The sequence below is a fragment of the Rana temporaria genome, chromosome 9, assembly GCF_905171775.1.
Source record: "Rana temporaria chromosome 9, aRanTem1.1, whole genome shotgun sequence".
Lineage (NCBI taxonomy): Eukaryota > Metazoa > Chordata > Amphibia > Anura > Ranidae > Rana > Rana temporaria.
Window position 1 is genome coordinate 98,258,785 of NC_053497.1, and position 21,658 is coordinate 98,280,442.

The 21,658-nt window shown below is 46.7% G+C and overlaps 1 protein-coding gene across 1 annotated transcript in view; it reads left to right on the top strand.

The window, feature by feature from the left end:
* The first annotated feature begins 5,060 nt into the window (after positions 1 to 5,060).
* LAS1L (LAS1 like ribosome biogenesis factor) overlaps positions 5,061 to 21,658 on the top strand; it is a 55,662-nt gene continuing 39,064 nt past the window's right edge. Inside the window, exons 1-3 of the mRNA XM_040323951.1 lie at positions 5,061 to 5,265; positions 15,913 to 16,038; positions 20,681 to 20,750. Coding sequence (XP_040179885.1) covers positions 5,135 to 5,265; positions 15,913 to 16,038; positions 20,681 to 20,750 — 327 coding nt within the window. The 5' untranslated portion in view covers positions 5,061 to 5,134. The remainder of the gene's footprint in view (positions 5,266 to 15,912; positions 16,039 to 20,680; positions 20,751 to 21,658) is intronic.

A 21,658-nucleotide genomic window follows, 5' to 3' on the forward strand; every position in this document is an offset into this window, starting at 1 on the left:
TTTACCTTTTCTGTGTCAGAATTTACATAGCAATTATCTGTTTGCGAAGGAGGAGACGCTTGTTTGATTATAACCTAGATGTCCTTGTTCTTACAAATACACACTGTCATTCTTCAGGCTCTAAATCGTTCTATCCTAAAGTGGAGCTAAACATGTTAATTTAAAGCGGTAGTAAATTAAAAAAATAATAATAATTCTGAGCCCCCAGGTAATTGCGTAATGTGCTACATAGCTCCAAACTGTCCTTGGTTTCAAGGGATTGTCCCTCATTTTGAACAAAGTCCCTCTTTCCTCCTCATTTGTCCCCCATTTTTGGTCTGATTTACATAGTTGTATATAAAATGCTCGATTTATCCAAAAGTGTTTTACAATGCTAAACCTTTCTAAATACCAAAAGTCAATAAAATGGAAGAGTGATGGAAAAGAAAAACACACTTGTGGGTTTAACCTTTCTTGGGGGGGATAATTCTCCTTTAAGAAGGGCGTGGCAGGGGGCGTGTCCTAGGCCTACATACTTTTGCTAATAGGTGTCCCTCATTCCCATCTCAGAGATATGTGTACTTGTAAGTATAGCGGTGCATACTAGCACACTATGAAAGACTTACCTCTAAAACAAAGCCCTCCATGCACACAGAAGCTAAAAACGTGGCACAGCGTCTAGAAGGGCTTCAGAGTGACATCACCTGCTGCAAAACATGTGAATATCTCTTAAACGGTGCATGTTTAGGAGATATCCATTTTACCTACAGGTAAGCTTTATTATAAGCATACATCATAGGTAATTATTGCAAAGCTGAGTTTTCCAGGAAGTCAGCACGGCGCTGCGCTGCGCTAATCACAGACAGGGGGACATTGTCCCGATGCGTGGCTGCAGAGATCAGGAAATGTCTCCCTGCCTGTGATTAGCGCAGCGCCGTGCCTACTTCCTGGCGGGTTCTGCACATGGAGTGTGCGAACACGCCAGAGCTCTTCCCTACTCAGAACCAATGCCAAACATCAGCCAACAATAGCAGAAGTTGCCCAAAGTGTGGCGGTAAAGAGCTGAAAAATCACGTGATTTAGTGAAAGTTGGCTGAAAATGTTCTGCCGTGTGTATGCAGAACAAGTTCACGACCAACACCAATTCAGACCAAAATCCATGGAAAAGTCTGATGGAAGTCCAATCGTGTGCACAAGGCTTTGGGTAAATCGACATGAATTAAGTGCATAGTTCCCAACTGTCCCTGATTTGGAGCAATGTCCCTCTGTCCCTCTTCCCCCTCATTTGTCCCTCATTTTGGTCTGATCTATATAGTTTATATAAAATGCACTTTTTATCTTTCAAAAAGTGTTTTCCCAGTGCTAAACTTTTCATTCAATCTCTAAATGACTGCATTTGTACATTTTAAAATCCAGTAGTGGTTAAAAAAAAAAAAAGTCCCTGTGTATGTAATTAACTTTTTTTTTTTGGTTAATTCTCCTTTAAGGGGGTGTGGCCAGGGCCATCTTTTCCATTGGGCACGCTGGGAAGTTGCCCGGGGGCCCCGATTGCCTGGGGGGCCCCACCGGCTGCCCAGCAACCCCAGTAAAAAATTGTGGAGAGTGACGGGTTAGAACTGGTTCATGCCCAGTTTGCAAAAATCACAGAGAAGATCAGGTCCTCCACGAATGCGGGGGGTTGCTGATGTAAGGGGGAGTGAATGCAAAAATGTAAGGGGGCACTGATATAAAGGTTCCCCCTCCTATATTAGTGACCCCCCTTACCTTAGTGTATTTACTCTACGGAAGGTGGTCTCTGGTCACCAGAGTGCCCCCCACATCAGAGTTCCCCTTTACATCAGAGTCTACAGGATTCCCCCTTTAAAATGCAAGGGGGAACTCAGTCTGCGGACCCTGATGTAAGTGGGAAAGAGAAAGCAGTGGACTCTGATATAAGGTGGTCTCTGGTCACCAGAGCCCCCCTCCACATCAGAGTTCCCCCCTTAGATCATGATCTGCACCGTTCCCCTTTACATAAGAGTTCTCTTTCACTGTAAGGGGGAATCCTGCAGACTCTGATGTAAGAGGAAACTCTGTGCTGGCTGGGTTATAGTAACCTGACCTTCATGTCAATGAAGACATTTTTTTTGTTTTACTTTTGTTTAACTTAAACACATTGCTAATAGCACTAGCTATATGTTTATAGTTTAAATACTGACATTTGCATTGTTCGGCACTGAAAACTGTAATTTTAGGTACTTTTTTTGCAGTGGCAGTAAAAAATGTGGTTCTGCCAGTAAATTTTATAATTTTTGTCAGTAAATTCTCGTGCGTGATTGTGTAGACAGGGCCCCAGTGCACTGTATTGCCCGGGGGCCTATAATGCTCTTAAGATGACACTGGGTGTGGCAGGGCGTGTCCTATGCCTACATACAGCACGTTTGTTAGTAGGTGCCCCTCATTCCCATATCAAAATGTTGGAAGGTATGTAAGTGTAAAAAGTACAGGATCTGCAATGTATGCTGCTAATAGTGATGAGTTGTCCTGTTCAGACCAGGGTCCAAACCCACGTGGCCAGCCTGCCAGGAAACTGCCATATGTACACAGGGCTGCTGTCAGAAATCACGGGGGCCCCATACTACCCACTTGACAGGGCCCCTTCCCACAAAGAAGTTCAAAATGATATTTTCCCAAAAAATAAACTGATCATTATTAGCGGATGCAAATAGAATATAATTTACACAATTTCTGCTAAATATAAAAGCTAAAATTGTACTGAGTTAATAAATAAAGACTTGTATGTAAATGAGGTTTTGGGGCTCATTCACATGAGCACTGTAGCTGGCACAGGCATGTGGGTGCAGGTGTACAGCCCCGAACACAGAAAGTGTGCATTTGATGCCACTTACCCACACATCTGTCAGATTAGTGTCCGTACATCTGCTGCGTTCCCAGAGAGTAATGGTGGCCATTATACACTGGACAAAAAATAGTTTGAAATCTGTGATTTGGACAGTTCGTTCGTTTATCGTCTAGGTAATGGGCACAGATTGAAAATCGGTTGTGATGTTTTTGAACCGGAAAATCGAAGGAAAAGTTTGGAAAACTTCAGCCGAACGGACAATAAACTGAAAGGTTTAAGTGGCCTTCTACCCAAAAATGGAACTTCTACTTTAAGTACTCCTCGCCCCCTAACATTCCACATTTGACATGTAATTTCTTTTTTTTGGGGGGGGGGGGGTGGGTTCTTTGTTTTGAAGGGGACTTCATGTCTCACTTCCTTCTTCTGCCTAGAGGGCCACATAGGTGACTTCTCCTCTCCCCCAGGCGGTCCCTTCCACTAAGCAATCTCCTGGGACACGTGACAGGTCCCAGAAGATCGCCTATCCACTCCGAGAGAGCAGCGCCACTCATGCATGCGCAGTGTGCGCCCAGCCGTGAAGCCACAACCTGTACTGGCCGGGTGCCCACAGTTCCAATGGAGGCGCCGAGGAGAGGAGTGGGCTTCCGTGCGGCCGCATCGCTGGACCGTGGGACAGGTGAGTGGCTGTTTATTAAAAGTCAGCAGCTATTGTTTTTGTCGATTGGAACAGTGCCATTGCCGCCAATAGGCTGCCACTTGTCACGCAATTTGATCTCTCAAATCGCATGACAAATCGCTCCAATGTGAACCTACGCTTATAGGGGGCTTAGAATAATAAGGGTTCATTTATATTTGTTGTTGGGGAGGCGGTAAAACCCCATAGTTAAGTTGTGTTTTAGTAGTACGGCAATTAGAGGTTTAAATCAGGTGTGAGGAGGCGACACTGTGTCGGTGATCTTTGACAGCTCCCATGTTGTTCAGGTAGATCTCCACCTCTTTAACACCTTCCCTACCGAGTCATTGTAAAATGACGTCGGCGGGAACCCTTCCTCCTTCAGACTGGACGTCATATGACGTCTTTGCTTTCCCTGGGCGGCTAGGGGGTGCACGTGCCTGGCGGCCGTGATGTCCGCCAGGCACCCGCGATTGACCGCATTCACGGCAGGACCATGGATCTGTGTGTGTAAACACACAGATCCATGTCCTGTCAGCGGTGAGGAGACAGATGTGTGTTCCCAGTACAGAGGAACACACATCGGTCTCCTCCCCTTGTGAGTCCCCCTCCCCCTACAGTTAGAACACACTTTAGGGAACATATTAACCCCTTCCTCGCCCCCTAGTGTTAACCCCTTCCCTGCCAGTCACATTTACACAGTAATCAGTGCAGTTTTTTAGCACTAATCGCTGTATAAATTTGAATGGTCCCAAAAATGTGTCAAAAGTGTCCGATATGTCTGCCGCAATGTCAGGTCACAATAAAAATCGCAGATCGCCACCATTACTAGTAAAAAAATAAATAAAAATGCCATAATTCTATTCCCTATTCGCTTATTATTATTATTATTATTATTTATTTATTTATTTTTTTACCAAAAATATGTAGAAGAGTACGTATCGGTCTAAACTGAGGAAAAAAATATAAAAAAAAAAAAATATGACATTTATTAAATCAAAAAGTAAAAGATGTTGTGTTTTTTTTCAAAATTGTCGCTCTTCTTTTGTTTATAGCGCAAAAAATAAAAATCGCAGAGGTGATTAAATACCACCAAAAGAAAGCTCTATTTGTGGGAAAAAAAGGACGCCAATTTTGTTTGGGAGCCACGTCACACGACTGCGCAATTGTCATTCAAAGTGCGACAGCCAGCCAGTGTCAGCTAGCTCCAGATTGAACACCACACTATCACAGTCCCCCTATTAGTCGTTGATTGCCAGTCTAGTGTCATAGCTGTATAAATTCCAGTATATACTGTATACTATAGTTGGTAGACTACATAACTTTTGCATAAACCAAATAATATACACGTATTGTTTTTTTTTTTTTTATCTTTTATAACCGTACAATAAAATGACTGTGGATAACGATTTTGTTGATCGGTATTAAATCAGAATCTATATCAGGTGATAAGTGCTGGGCGATTTATGTGAGGGAGAATGTATGAACTATGACACCAGAAAATGAATGAGTCCTAATACTTCATCGGAACCAAATGATATCCGGTTTGTACCCGGGCGGCGCTGTTTAGTGTTACACCACTCTAAAGGAAAGGAGGTCGCTGATTGGCAGGTTTGGCCTGCCTGTGTAGCTGCTTGAAGATGGCGGGGAAGCGTCAAGTAGTAGCATGGATCAGTAAGGCGGAATGGGAACAGGTTTTGGAATATCTATACAGCCGGGACAGCAAGCTTCAGCGGGATGCTCTACACCAGCTATCTGCCTGGAAAAGCAGGTCAGGCCTTTGTTCAAAGGGGAGAAAGAGTAGCTTGTGTTCTGTGTAATGAAGAGGGGATTGGATGAGAAACACATCTCGGCACTGATTAAAAGGGGGGACCTCCGTTTTGTCCAAAGAGGAGGGGTTACCTCAGTTCTCTGTAAGGAAACAGTTGGGGGAGCCTTTGTTTTGTGCGTTTAAAAAACGGAGGTGGGGGCTTTTGGGGTGTCATGAACGAAGTTTCTCTTCTGTGTAAGGAGAAAGTGTTTGGGGGGGACTCTGTTCTATGTAAGGTAGGCTGGGGGGGAGGGTGAGAAGGGGATTCTGTTCTGTGTGAAGTAGGCTGGTGGTGGAGGGGGTATCCTCTTTTGGGGGGCTATGTTATTTGCAAGGTAGGCTGGAGAAGGGGGGGGTTGTTGCCTCTTCTTGGGGGTGGGGGGCGCTCTGTTCTATGTAAGGTAGGCTGGAGAAGGGGGGGGGGGTAGCATCTTCTGGGGGGGGGGTAGCCTCTTCTGGGGGGGGGGGGTTGCTGAAGGCGCTCTATTCTATGTAAGGTATGCTGGAGAAGGGGGATCTCTGTTCCATGTAAGGTAGGCTGGAGAAGGGGGGTGCTCTATTCTATGCAAGGTAGGCTGGAGAAGGGGGGGTAGCCTCTTCTTGGGGGGGTGCTCTGTTCTATGTAAGGTAGGCTGGAGAAGGGGGGGTAGCCTCTTCTGGGGGGGGGGGGGGTGCTGAAGGCGCTCTATTCTATGTAAGGTATGCTGGAGAAGGGGGATCTCTGTTCCATGTAAGGTAGGCTGGAGAAGGGGGGTGCTCTATTCTATGCAAGGTAGGCTGGAGAAGGGGGGGTAGCCTCTTCTTGGGGGGGTGCTCTGTTCTATGTAAGGTAGGCTGGAGAAGGGGGGGTAGCCTCTTCTGGGGGGGGGGGGGTGCTGAAGGCGCTCTATTCTATGTAAGGTATGCTGGAGAAGGGGGATCTCTGTTCCATGTAAGGTAGGCTGGAGAAGGGGGGTGCTCTATTCTATGCAAGGTAGGCTGGAGAAGGGGGGGTAGCCTCTTCTTGGGGGGGGGGTGCTCTGTTCTATGTAAGGTAGGCTGGAGAAGGGGGGGTAGCCTCTTCTGGGGGGGGGTAGCCTCTTCTGGGGGGGGGGGGGGGTGCTGAAGGCGCTCTATTCTATGTAAGGTATGCTGGAGAAGGGGGATCTCTGTTCCATGTAAGGTAGGCTGGAGAAGGGGGTGCTCTGTTCTATGTCAGGTAGGCTGGAGAAGGGGGGGTAGCCTCTTCTGGGGGGGCGCTGAAGGCGCTCTATTCTATGTAAGGTAGGCTGGAGAAGGGGGGTCTCTGTTCCATGTAAGGTAGGCTGGAGAAGGGGGGTCTCTTCCATGTAAGGTAGGCTGGAGAGGGGGGGGGGCATTCTGTTCCATGTAAGGTAGGCTGGAGAAGGGGGGGGGGCATTCTGTTCCATGTAAGGTAGGCTGGAGAAGGGGGGGGGCATTCTGTTCCATGTAAGGTAGGCTGGAGAAGGGGGGGGGGGATTCTGTTCCATGTAAGGTAGGCTGGAGAAGGGGGGGGGGCATTCTGTTCCATGTAAGGTAGGCTGGAGAAGGGGGGGGGCATTCTGTTCCATGTAAGGTAGGCTGGAGAAGGGGGGGGGGCATTCTGTTCCATGTAAGGTAGGCTGGAGAAGGGGGGGGGGCATTCTGTTCCATGTAAGGTAGGCTGGAGAAGGGGGGGGGGCATTCTGTTCCATGTAAGGTAGGCTGGAGAAGGGGGGGGGCATTCTGTTCCATGTAAGGTAGGCTGGAGAAGGGGGGGGGGGCATTCTGTTCCATGTAAGGTAGGCTGGAGAAGGGGGGGGGGCATTCTGTTCCATGTAAGGTAGGCTGGAGAAGGGGGGGGGTGCATTCTGTTCCATGTAAGGTAGGCTGGAGAAGGGGGGGGGTGCATTCTGTTCCATGTAAGGTAGGCTGGAGAAGGGGGGGGGGCATTCTGTTCCATGTAAGGTAGGCTGGAGAAGGGGGGGGGGCATTCTGTTCCATGTAAGGTAGGCTGGAGAAGGGGGGGGGGCATTCTGTTCCATGTAAGGTAGGCTGGAGAAGGGGGGGGGGCATTCTGTTCCATGTAAGGTAGGCTGGAGAAGGGGGGGGGGGCATTCTGTTCCATGTAAGGTAGGCTGGAGAAGGGGGGGGGGGGCATTCTGTTCCATGTAAGGTAGGCTGGAGAAGGGGGGGGGGCATTCTGTTCCATGTAAGGTAGGCTGGAGAAGGGGAAGTAGCCTCTTCTGGGGGAACTCTGTTCCATGTAAGGCAGGCTGGAGAAGGGGGGGGGGGGTGCTCTGTTCTATGTAAGGTATGCTGAAGAGGAGGGGGGGGGGGGCGGCCCTCTGTTCTATGTAAGGTAGGCTGGAGAAGAGGAGGGGGGCGGCCCTCTGTTCTATGTAAGGTAGGCTGGAGAAGAGGAGGGGGGGGCCCTCTGTTCTATGTAAGGTAGGCTGGAGAAGGGGGGGGTTAGCCTCTTAGTGGGGGGTTGTGCTGGAGGCGCTCTATTTTATGTAAGTTAGGCTGGAGAAGGGGGGGGGGCTATGTTCCATGTAAGGTAGTCTTTTCTGGGGGAGGGAAACTCTGTTCCATGCAAGGTAGGCTGGAGAAGGAGGTCTTGGGCTAGAATTATTGCTCTCACTCTAACGCATGCGGTGATACCTCACGTGTGATTTAAACGCTGTTTACGTATGTGTGCCCGACTTACGTTTGCATTTGCTTATGTACGCACGCACGGAGTGAAGTTGGCGCTTTTTTTTATTGTTTATTTTACTTACATTTTGTTTTTACATGTTCTCTTTAAATAAATAAAAAAAAAAATTAGATTTTTTTTTTATTTCTTTTACAAGGAATGCCTTGTAATAGGAATGCTGCGTGACAGGTCCTTTGTTATGGAGAGATCTGGGGTCTATTAGACCCCAGATCTCTCCTCCAGGCTTGGAAAGCTGAGAGAAAAAATAAAGCACGTTCTTTCTTTCCGAGTCCTTGGCATTGTTTACTTCTGCTGGCTTGGCATGACGTCATAAAGCCGTGCCCGTTCCTCCGAAGGTCATAGAGATGACTGGGGACCATATGGTCTCCGGAAATCTCTATGATCAACGCCCGGCGGCGGCAGATTCTTTCTCCGGCTCGCTGATCACATGGGCAAGATGGTAGTAGCACCGGAGTGATGAGGTGGATGTCCCCTCCCACCGCCTTTAACGATCAATCGGCTGAACTGCCCCTATGATTGTTCTTATGGTGCGCAGAATTGCCGGCTGTAAAAGATATCTGAATGGTGTCTGTAGTTTCAGGCATCATTCAGATATAACCACTGAAAGTCAGACGTCATATGACGTCCTTGGGCAGGAAGTGGTTAAAGTAGAAGTCCACCCTAACACTAAAAATCTCTGCATCTACAGACATCAATGATCTCACAGTAACTTATCTAGCCCTGTAAAGAAAAAATTAGGCATGCATCTGCAGCCGCTCTGTCTCGAACTCACATGAGCTGTCATCTGTGGCTTCGCTGTGGAGGTGGGTGCAGAGGACACAACGGAAGCCCCATAGTAACTATGGGTGACGTCACTCGTCATTCATTTCTCAGCCTTTGTCAGCTGTGTCCTCTGCAGAGCTTCCGCCGCTGGAGATCAGGTCGGATCGGCTTCAAAAAAGGTATGTGTAGCGGTTTCATCTTTACGGGCTGGGTGGGTTAGTGTTAGAATGTGCATGTCTGTAGATGCAGGGATTTTAGTTTTCACACTGGGGCGTTTTTCAGGCATTATTGCGCTAAAAATAGCACCTGCAAACCGACCTGAAACAGCAGCTGCTGTTTCTCCAGTGTGAAATCCCTCTGGCTTTCACACTGGAGTGGTGCGCTAGCAGGACTGCTCCAAAAGTCCTGCTAGCCGCATCTTTGGAGCGGTGTGTTTACTGCTCCTCCACCTCTGCTTCCCATTGAAAGCCATGGGAAACCGCGGCTATACCGCTGGCAATGCGCCTCTGCAGAGGTGCATTGCCAGCGGTATTAACCCTTTTCTCTTACCACCTTCCAGGACGGCACCCGAGAGATGATGGCTCCTCCTGCAGGAAACACAATCATATGACAGTTTAAAAGGCCCCGCCCTTCCCCTTGCTCCTCAGTATTGATTGTGTTTCTCCAACACAGCGACACGTTTGTTTTGTTAGTGGAAACCTAGAGACCGGGGAGGGTCGAAGGTACCCCTGTGAGACAGGTCTAAGGGAGGCCGGGGAGGGCTGAACTTACCTGTAGACTTCGGTCCAAACTCACAGGTCGCCCTATGCAAGTACCAGTGCTGTGAGCTGCGGGGAGGTGAGCCATCACTGTGTACTATCGAATCCACCACCATTCGAATCGCCGTTTCCCGGGTCTCCAAGACTCAAAACGCCGCGCTCCAGGCCTCATTCTGAGACAGGAACTGCATCACAGGAAGTGGGCGGTTCCAGACGGTGTAACCCGGAAGTTCCCAGCGGAACGTGGAGACGGCGTGGGCGGTGGACGGGTCGGCTTGCGGTGAACCAGTACAGGAGTACCGACAGCCAGGACCGAGTCACCCTCCTCATGGAAGAGGACGGAAAGACCGACACGACTGCTGGCAGATCCAGGTCGGGGGGCGGTAAGTACCAATCCCCCTGGAAAGGGAGGAAGGAAGCGGTGAGAGTTCCCAAACTTTTAGGGAACGACCGGAGCAGGATCTGGTCCCTTCTCGTCCACTTCCTCCCCTCCCCAGTACAGCCAGCAGTCTTGGGGAAAGACAATTTAAATGGTCATTTCATGTCTTTCAGAAACCCCCAGCGGACCCCAGGAGGCCTCAGTTCAGTCTCCTTCCGCTACAGGGCATAGTTCCTCTAAAAAGTGTGGGAATTGTAGAGAGAAGCTCCCCAAATCCTACACAAAACCTTTCTGCTATAAATGTATTAATATGCTGGCAGGAAAGGAGGCTGCTGCCATGATGAAGAGTTTTCTCTCATCCATGCAAACAGAAATGTTAGCAACAGTTAAGGCCTTCCGGGAGGCAGCCGGGCAGTCGGCACAGACCGAAACGGAGGAACTTACCCCTAAGGAAGGCACTTCCTCTCAGGAGACCCCCTTTTCTAGGGGCCCAAGTGTTTTCTTTACACCTCCACAAATTCCCCCTCTGGGGGAAGCAGACGGTGAAGAAAGTGAGGTAGTCAGTCTACCTAGGTCTAGGCACAGCTCAGGAGAGGTAGATGGAGACTCCATTAGTCAGTCTCAGGAAGACACACGTCCAAGAAAACACCTCTTTGCTGTAGAAGATCTAGAGAGTCTCCTCCAGGCAATCTACGCCACAGAGGAAATTCCTGAGACCCCTAAACCTACCTCAGCACAGGATAAAGTTTATAGGGGCCTGAGCGACTCTCAATCTAAAGTATTCCCCCTGCACAAATCCCTCAAGGAGTTAGTCCTTCAGGAGTGGAGAGACCCTGAAAGGAGAATAATCAAACAAAAAACCTGGAAAAGAAGATTCCCCTTCTCCCAGGAAGATGAGGAAGTCTTCTTTAAGCTTCCTAGACTTGATGCGGCTTTGTCGCAAGTCACTAAATTATCTGATCTCCTCTTTGAGGATGCGGGTAACATCAAGGATGTGATGGACCGTAGAGCAGAATCTCTCCTTTAGAAAAGCCTGGGAGGCCAATGCGGCATCACTAAGTCCAGCTTTAGCAGCAGCATGTGTGGCTAGGAATACAGATGTTTGGGTAGAGACACTCACCGACCACCTCGCCCAGAATTCGGAGCCTGAGGAGGTAGTTGAGTCACTTACAGTGGTAAGGAAGGCGATTGCTTACCTGGCAGATGCAGCTACGGAATCTGCAAGAGCAGCAGCCAAGACAGCAGCCCTCATTAACTCTGCTAGGAGGGCAGTTTGGATCAAGGCTTGGGAGGGAGATGCTACATCCAAGGGAAAACTCTGTGGCATCCCCTTCCAAGGTTCCCTGTTGTTTGGTAAAGACCTGGATGATGTCCTTGCCAGGTCATCAGAAAAAGGTAAAAAATTCCCAGTTAAACCCAAAAAAGAAGGTTTCGAGAAAACTTTTCGAGGCCCCCAGGGGCAGGGTAGACAGAAAGCCAAAAAGGAACCTTTCAGGCGTTGGAACTTTGGCAAAGGGAACAGGAAGAACAACCTCCTTTTCCCTCCTCCAAAACCCAGCGACAAACCGTCCAAGTGACGCCGAAGTCAGAGTGGGGGGGTCGACTGTCTCAATTCCTCCCTCTATGGGAGAGAATTTCGAACAGTCATTACATCCGCCAAATAATTCAAAAAGGCTATCGCCTAGAATTTCTGGCTACACCCCCCACCATGATCACCATTACTCACCTTCCCAGGGATACCCTGAAAAGGTCTGCCCTCTTGGAGGGCATACAGGAGTTAGCCAAACAACTAGTGGTAGTACCAGTACCAAAAGCTCAGCAGTACCAGGGATTTTATTCCCATATTTTCGTAGTGCGAAAACCCTCCGGGAAATACCGTCTAATAGTAAACTTGAGAAACCTGAACAAGTTTCTGGAATACAAAAAGTTTACCATGGAAAGTATTTATTCGGTAAGAAAGAACCTCATGAAGGAAGCCTTCTTGGTGACCCTAGATCTCAAAGATGCCTATCTTCACGTGCCAATCCACGTGGATCACCAGGTATATCTGAGGTTTGCGGTCGTAGTGGAAGGAGAAACCTTCCACTGGCAGTTCAGAGCACTACCATTCGGGCTAACCTCCAGCCCAAGGATTTTTACAAAAATCCTAGCAGAAGTGGTGGCATACCTGCACCTTCAGGGCATATCCCTTACACCCTATTTAGACGACTTGCTGATTTCAGGAAAATCAGCCGCCCAAGTCACGCTGGATGCCAACAAAGCAATAGCACTCCTGGAGAGCCTAGGGTGGATAGTCAACAAAGAAAAATCCTCCCTCAAACCAGAACAGGTCAAGACCTTCCTGGGATACATAGTGGACACCAGGCAGCAGAGACTTTTCTTACCAGAAGAAAAAGTTTTAAAGCTAGCCTCAGCAGTTGGGAACCTTATCAAAAACCCCAGACTCTCCAGAAGAAATGTTCTGAGAGTCCTAGGCCTGATGTCAGCAAGCATCCCAGCGGTAGTTTGGGCCCAGCTTCATGCCAGGACATTACACTTCTTCTTCCTGTCCTCATGGGACAAAAAGAAAGAGTCCCTAGATCAGGAAATACTACTCACCCCCCAGGTTCTGACCTCCCTGGTATGGTGGACATCTCCCCAAAACCTGAGGGAAGGGCGACCATGGGCTCAGTGGAACCCAGTGAAGGTTACCACGGATGCCAGTTCCTGGGGGTGGGGCGCCCACCTGGAAGGGAAAAAAGCTCAGGGGCAATGGGACAGCTCACTAGCTTGCAGGTCATCCAACTACAGGGAACTCAGAGCAGTGGGGGAAGCCCTAATAGCCTTCCAGGAAGACATCAGAGGCAGAGAAGTCCAAGTAAGCTCAGACAACTCTACAGTAGTAGCGTACCTAGGTCACCAGGGAGGGACCAGGTCCAGTCCCCTACTAGAACTTTCCAAGGAAATCCTGATATGGGCAGAAGAAAGAGTACTCTCTATCTCAGCCATATACATAAAGGGGACGAGCAATACAGAAGCAGACTTCCTCAGCCGTCACAGGTTGAGGGAGGAGGAATGGGAACTGAACCCAGAGGTTTTTCAACACCTGGTCCAGTATTTCGGAAAACCGGAAATAGACTTGTTTGCCAACAGACAAAACAGGAAGGTAGAAAGGTATTTCTCGATTTCCTGGGAACTACAGTCGGAAGGTCTGGATGCGCTATCCCAGACCTGGCGCGTCGGACTGGCTTATGCCTTCCCGCCGGTGGCGCTCATTCCGCGAGTTCTTCAGAAACTCAGCAGGTCTCCCAGCCAGATTCTTCTGATAGCACCATGGTGGCCAAAAAGAACTTGGTTCGCAAACCTAAGAGCCATGGCGATGGCGGAACCTCTGAAGCTCCCGTACAGGGCAGATCTCCTCAGGCAGGGCCCAGTACTCCACCCAAAGCCGGAATTCTTTCAGCTTACGGCCTGGTTAATGAGCGCCAGATTCTAGAACGCAAAGGCTGCTCAGAGAAGGTTATAGATACTCTCCTCATGAGCAGGAAACCAGTAACTCAAAAGATTTACCAGAAAGTATGGAAGACCTTCTGTTCCTGGCGTAAGGAAAGACAGGTATCTTCAACTTCTATCCCGGTTATCCTGGACTTCCTCCAGGATGGGGTAGATTTAGGATTAAAAGTTAGTACCCTTCGGGTCCAAATAACGGCTCTCTCAGTCTATCTTGATAAAAGATTGGCGAAAGAGGACCTTATAAAACGTTTTTTGTTAGCTAGAGAGAGAGAGAGTTTCTCCAGTCCAAAAATATAGTTGTCCGCCTTGGGACTTAACTAGGGTGTTAGAGGTGTTATCTATACACCCATTCAAACCTCTGGAAGAGGTTCCCCTTAAATTTCTAACCTTAAAATTGACCTTTTTGTTAGCCATTACTTCGGCCAGAAGGGTAGGGGATTTGCAGGAGCTATCCATGAAAGAACCCTTCCTGAGGGTGCAGCCAGATAGGATCACCCTGAGAGCAGACCCCCTGTACCTGCCTAAGGTGGCATCCCTATTTCATAGGACGCAAGACATAATATTGCCGTCCTTCTGTTCTGAACCAAAGAACGAAAAAGAAAATAAATTTCATTTGTTAGACGTAAGAAGGTGTCTTCTCATTTATCTAGAGAGAACTAAGAGTTTTTTAGGAGATCTAATCACCTACTAGTTCTACACGCTGGGCCCAGGAAGGGACTGCAGGCATCAAAAGCCTCAGTCTCAAGATGGATTAGAGAAGCAATATCCAAATCCTATATATGCACTGGAGCAACAGCTCCCATAAAGATCACCAGAGTCATAGCAACTTCCTGGGCTGAGAAAGCAGGGGCCTCCTGGGAACAAATCCGCAGTGCAGCCACCTGGTCCAGCCGTCATACATTCCTGAAGCACTATCGTGTGGAAATGTTGTCACAGCAAGACTTAGCCTTTGGTCGAAAGGTTCTACAAGCTGTGGTCCTACCCTGAAGGTAGGCCTGTGTTTATTACTCAATTATCCTCTCGGGTGCCGTCCTGGAAGGTGGTAAGAGAAAACCGACGTTAGACCTACCGGTAACGGTATTTCTATGAACCTTCCAGGACGGCAGGCCTACTTCCCACCCTATGTGGAAGGTGAAAAAAGGTAAGTACCGATAAGGACTACGTCCCTTGTGAACCAGTTCAGGATTACTATATTGCATACTGAGGAGCAAGGGGAAGGGCGGGGCCTTTTAAACTGTCATATGATTGTGTTTCCTGCAGGAGGAGCCATCATCTCTCGGGTGCCGTCCTGGAAGGTTCATAGAAATACCGTTACCGGTAGGTCTAACGTCGGTTTTTTCGGACGCTAGCAGGGGGGTAAAACCGCACCGCTATCAGCCGAATACCGCCGCAATTCCGACGGTAAAGCGCCGCTAAAAATAGCGGTGCTTTACTGCCACCGCACCTCCCGCCCCAGTGTGAAAGGGGCCTTGGGGTGGACTTGCAGTGGATATAAAAAGTCTACACGCTCCTATTAAAATGTCAGGTTTCTGTGATGTAAAAAAAAAAGACAGATAAATAATTTCAGAATTTTTTCTACATTTTTAATGTGACCTATAAACTGTACAACTCAGTTGAGAAACAAACTGAAATCTTTTAGGGGAGGGAGGTAAAAATAAAATAACGTGGTTGCATAAGTGTGCACACCCTCTTATAACTGGGGGTGTTCAGAATTAAGCAATCGCATTCAAACGAGTTGTAAATAGGAGTCCGTACACACCTGCCATCATTTAAAGTGCCTCTGATTAACCCCAAATAAAGTTCAGCTGTTCTAGTAGGTCTTTCCTGATATTTTTAGGCTTCATTCCCATGGACGTTTTTACAGCCACTTTTCTGAGCATTTTTTGCAGCTTAAAAACAGCTCTCCATGTTAGTCTATGGCCTCATGCCCACCATGACGTTTTTGAGCTGTAGATGGCTGAGCCGTTTTTAAGCTGCAAAAAAAATAAAAACAGGACCAGTGCGTTCTGAAGCTCCAGTGTTAGAGCTGTAAAAACGCCAGATGCTCAAAAACACTACCGCAGCGTTTTTGAGCTCCAGCTCAAAAAAAAAAAAAAAAACATGGACAGGCGTTTTTAAGCTGTAAAAAAGGCTAAAAAAAGTGGCTGTAAAAACTTCCATGGAAATGAAGCCTTAGTCACATCCTACAGCAAAAGCCATGGTCCTTCCTTCTCATGTTAACACATGAAGATAAAAAAAGCCTTTAGAATCACTTTAAGCCTAATAAAGCCTAAAAATGGTAGCTAGCGTGGAACATAAGGCTGCACAAAAAGAGAACGTATCAAACCTTGATTAGTGTGCAGTAATTACTTGATTATTATGCAGATCTGGGAAGTTTGAATCTTAAAGCTTTCATGGACCATAAATCTTTCGGTTAGCTGTGAACTTGTGACTAAGTGTGTATGTATGTTCACCTTGATATCCTGATGTAGTGTTCTCTGTGAGGTATTCTATATATATATATATTTTTTCATTATTTATAGATATGGAAACAGTATACCGCTTGCTGTGGAATGCACTGCTGACCTCGTTCGCTGCAAAATTCTTGATGTGAATGGAGGGATGGGGGAACAAGAACTTGCCTCACTTTATGGGTTGGCACTTGTCAGGTTGGTATATAATTGACACCTTTTGAGTATGTACTTTATACTTTGTACTTTTAATACTTTGTATTGTTAAGAATAAATCTGAACTTCTGCCTTCCCTGCTTTCATGCACAGTTGTACAGATTATTTTTCTGTACTGAAATGGCTTAGTCAAATTTTGCTGCACACTGTGATCTTTCCACCTTGTGCATTAGAAACTGCAGCAAGTCAGATAGGACTCACCTCCTTTTCTGAGTAGAGAACACATCTGGGTGTTGCCTGACGCCTACTCCCGATGGACGCCTACTCCCGATGGACGCCTACTCCCGATGGACGCCTACTCCCGATGGACGCCTACTCCCGATGGACGCCTACTCCCGATGGACGCCTACTCCCGATGGACGCCTACTCCCGATGGACGCCTACTCCCGATGGACGCCTACTCCCGATGGACGCCTACTCCCGATGGACGCCTACACATCTGCACAGTTCTTCCCAAAAGCAAAGGCACTGTTTACATCAGGCAGAGAAGTACTAGGGCGGGTGCTGTCATGTTTTCAGGCAGATCTGTTCAGCACCCTGCTGGCCCATCCTTTCGGCTGTGATCTGCCTGCATCCCATAGAAGGACACATAGACAGAATGATGTCACTATGTCAAAAATATGGTATGTAAATAAATCCAAATTTATTTAAAGCTGGTGACAAGGTGGAAATAGGAAAGGCAAAATATAAGCTTCAGCTTCAAACTGTATACAGTAATTGTACTTTCAATATTTTATTTTAGCAGCAGGTCAGTAGCTGCATGTAACTGTTTGCTGACACATACGCCTTCTGTGGTTGGAGCCCTCAGAAAGGGCAGAGTCGCTAACTCTAAGGTACTAACTAATCCTCACCAGAAGAGAGGTAAAGAAATTACACTGCAGGTGAGACCCCTTGTGCTGCTCTGAGGTAGTGCAGGAGAGCACATACAGGCACAAGTGTCGTTCATGAGACTGTTTGGAACTCACAGGGAAACACTGGTGCAGAGAAGCAGGAAACTGACAGAAAGGGAGACATGGTGGTAAAGGAAGACAAGATGCTGGCCATTTTCCAGAGAATGTGAATAACACAAAGTTTCTTTCACTCTTGGTTAGTGTTTGGCTGAAGCCATTTATTATCAATCAACTGTATTTACTCTTCTTCCTTTTTTTTTTATTATATATATATATATATATATATATATATATATATATATATATATATATATATATAATATATATATATATATTATCAATACGCTAAAATCCCTATACAATATCTTCATTGGCCAGTAGTACCGGAAACAGGCTTGATGATCCTTTACCCTGGGTCATAGGCTGGTACCTTCAGCTAATTGGACACTGGCAAACTTTTCTGTGAGTTCTCAGATTTTTGTTAGTGTACTAAGGGGAGTTTTTTTATTATACTGCTCAAAGGCAATGGACCTTATATCCCTAACAGAGAAACCATTCATAGTTTCACTAGTTTTATTATTTAAATTTGGGTTTCTTCAATCAAGAATTCACCATCTTCTAATGCAACCACAGAAGCTGTGCACATGGATCAGTACAAACTCAGTAGAACCTTGGAAACAATAACCAAACCCATGTTGTGGGGGCGGCCTGTAATGCTGCTTTGGGTGCTGCATCCTGCATAGGCACTCACCTTGGCACTTGGTACAATGCGTGCGCTTGGCTGTGCTGAGTGAAGCCTGCACCTGATGGTCACATGTTATCAGTCCATTCATGTAGTCCCACAGCAAGTATGAGGCAGAATATTGCCATTATTTGAACTTGGATGTTAAAACTTTTGGAAAACTGGAAATGTCTTTTGGAATATATTCCCTTATACAGTGTAAACTTTTCAAACTTGGCACTAAAATTCAACCATGCAGCGCTTGGTCTCCACCAGATGTGAGATCACACCAATAGGTCACACACTTTACTACCACATTTATAAGGTACTTGGGAGCTTCCTCTGCCTTTTTTGCACAAGGACTTCATTACAGGATGGTCTCCACCTGGGTTGTTGTTTTCTCTTTTCCACACCATACTGCATGACTACCTCCAGAGGGGACTATCCTCATTATGTCAATGGGGGAAACCAAGTACAGGGAAATGTGCAAAAATTCAGGTGAACATTCGTTCTGACAACAGCAACAAAACTTCTCTTGCTTCTGAGCAAGACCCTATTTTACTACCTGTCTGCATCAGATTTTAGCTCTGTATCAGGCACACAACTTATAAATGTTTTGTGTGTATGTACAGTATCTCAAAGGGAGTACACCCCTCACATTTTTGTAAATATTTTATTATATCTTTTGATGTGACAACACTGAAGGAATGACACTTTGCTACAATGTAAAGTAGTGAGTGTACAGCTTGTATAACGGTGTACATTTTCTGTTCCCTCAAAATAACTCGACACACAGCCATTAATGTCTAAACCGCTGGAAACAAAAGTGAGTACACCCCAAAGCGAAAATGTCCAATTTGGGCCCAATAAGCCATTTTCCCTCCCCGGTGTCATGTGCCTTGTTGTGTTACAAGGTCTCAGGTGTGAATGGGTAGCAGGTGTGTTACATTTGTTATCTTTCTCATACTGGTAACTGGAAGTTCAACATGGCACCTAATGGAAAAGAACTCTCTGGGGATCTGAAAAAAAAGAATGGCCTAGGCTATAAGAAGATTGCCAAGACCCTGAGACTGAGCTTGCAGCATTCTTTCAGTGGCCAAGACCATAGAGCGGTTTAACGGGACAGGTTCCACTCAGAGCAGGCCTCACCATGGTCGACCAAAGAAGTTGAGTGCACGTGCTCGGCATCATATCCAGAGGTTTTCTTTGGGAAATGGATGTATGAGTGCTGCCAGCATTGCTGCAGAGATTGAAGGGATTGGGGGGGGGGGGGCAGCCTGTCAGTGCTCAGACCATACGCCGCACACTGCATTGGTCCTGCATGGCTGTCGTCCCAGAAGGAAGCCTCTTCTAAAGATGATGCACAAGAAAGCACGCAAACAGTTTGCTGAAGACAAGCCGACTCAGGACATGCATTACTGGAACCATGTCCTGTGGTCTGATGAGATCAAGATTAAACTTATTTTGTTCAGATGGGTTCAAGCGTGTTGCGACAACCAGGTAACAAGTACAAAGACAAGTGTGTCTTGCCTACAGTCAAGCATGGTGGTGGGAGTGTCATGGTCTGGGGCTGCATGAGTGCTTCCGGCACTAGGGAGCTACAGTTCACTGAAGGAACCTTAATTGCCCCAACATGTACTGTGATGTACTGAAGCAGAACATGATCCCCTCCCAGACTCTAACTGAAAACCTGTTAGAGTCTGCAAAAGACTTGAGATTGGGAAGGGGGTTCACCTCCCAGCAGAACAACTGCCCTAAACACACAGCCAGAGCTACAATGGAAGGGTTTAGATCAAAGCATATTTATGTGTTTGCATGGCCCAATCAAAGTCCCGACCTAAATCCAATTGAGAATCTGTGGCAAGACTTGAAAATTGCTGTTCCCAGACACTATCCATCCAATCTGACAGAGCTTGAGCTTTTTTGCAGGGAAGAATGGCCAAACATGTCAATCTCTAGATGTGCAAAGCTGGTAGAGATGTCCCCAAAAAGACTTGTAGTTGTAATTGCAGGGAAAGTTGGTTCTACAAAGACTGAATACAAATGCACACTGTGACGGACTCCAGACACCCTGTTGGTTATTTCTGCCAAGAAGCTGCTTCCCAGGTGCTGGAACACGAGACCAATGATCTGGCTGTAGTAAATCCAAGAACCAGGCAACACCAGTTTTGGAGTACACCAGAAATAGAACAGTTTATCGGAACAGGAATACAGGCTCGTATACACTTGAGAAAGACCCCCCCCCCATCATATTGCCCTAACAATGCTAACCTTTAACTAGTCATTTAACCACCCTAGGTGACTCGACCTTACAGATCGGACTTGTCTCCTAGCTCAGAAGACACATTCTCCATTATCAGAAGTATAAACAAGGGTAGTGTTCTAGTAGACAATAGTGGAGGTAATTGGCACAATAAACAATGAGTGGAAGACCCTTAGTAGGTTCACTAGACATACTTGCAATGCACACATTATAGCAGACAACTGACAAGTGACTTGCTGATATCAGCATCTGCTATGAGTCCCAACAGTATGAAGCAATCACTATTTTTAATATGACAGTTTGGCCCTATACAGGAATTCCATAGTCTGTGTGTCTTGGAGACATGGACTTGAATCCAGCGTAACGTTACTTCAAGGGTCCCCAGGCATACACCTCACAAAGAGTATTGTTCCCTTTAAAATCCAGGGCCCGTAATCAGTAGGCAAAAGGATTCAGTCTCCTCCAAAAGCCTTTGTCCTGGGTGAGTCTATCACATGCCACACTTTTCAGATATTTATTTGTAAAAAAAAAAAAGTCTGAAAAACCTTTCATTTTCCTTCCACTTCACAATTATGTGCCACTTTGTGTTGGTCTATCACATAAAGTCCAAATGATAAATACATTTACGTTTTTGGTTGTAACATGACAAAATGTGGACAATTTCAAAGTGTATGAATACTTTTTAAAGGCACTGTGTGTGTGTGTGTGCAATTTGTAATTTGTTTTTTTTTTGTTTCTTCTGTTTTTCAGGTTTGTAAATATTATCACAGAAAATAAACAGAAGACAATAATTATTCCTTTAAGACGACTAGCTAATGAGGTGAGGTCATTCTTACATTCCATAGTAAAATATTGATCATATGTTTGTAAAAATATTAGAATGTTGAGGCCAAAAAAAAGTTGCATTGTGATTCACATGATATAATTTGCAGCAGGAATATACGAGCTATCTAAACCCAATGTCTAATCGCCAGGGGTGGACTGGGCAGGGAGGCAATTGCCTCCTGGGCTGCTTTGATGCTGCATTGCTTTTGCCAATACTTCCTTTTTGAAAGAAGCGTTTTGCTTTGAAACGCGTTATCCCTAGTTAGCGAAGGTTCCTGGCCCGCTCCGGCCTTGTTGCCGAGACCATCACTTCTGGCTCACAGCCCAGCCGCCGACATTACTTCCAGCATCCTCTGCACACATAGGATGCCCATTTCTTTAAAGGATTTCCTGCCACTGCTGCTTTTCAAGCTTGGCAGCGGTCACTGTATTTCCTCTTTCCCTTGGCTCATCTATGGCCCTTTTCCCAGGACACAGCAATGGATATGTGTACTGACATTTTTCAGCCTCCATATCACACCAGATATTTTAGGAACAATTGTGCTGTTTAGACTTTGGTGGAACCAGGAACTTTCATTATATATTAATTATCCCTTTTTGTGCACTTATTCTTCTTCGAAAGTTTTTTTCCAGAGCTTTTAGTGCAACGCGTTTTACTCTACACTGCTTCCACCACAGACATGCCTAAAGGCTACCTGGTGAAGAGTAAAAAGTAATTACCGGTGTCCTAAGTAAAAGATGAGCACAAGGACAGAGCCCCCACCCCCTTCCGGCATGGATGGTGTACACCGTGCCCAGCCAGAGGCTCCCTCCCCCACCGCATACTAGCTCAATACGAAATGCCTTCGATCGAGGCTTTGGATCCTGGTCACTGCCGAGGGAGCTGACATTTTCCCCTCTTGC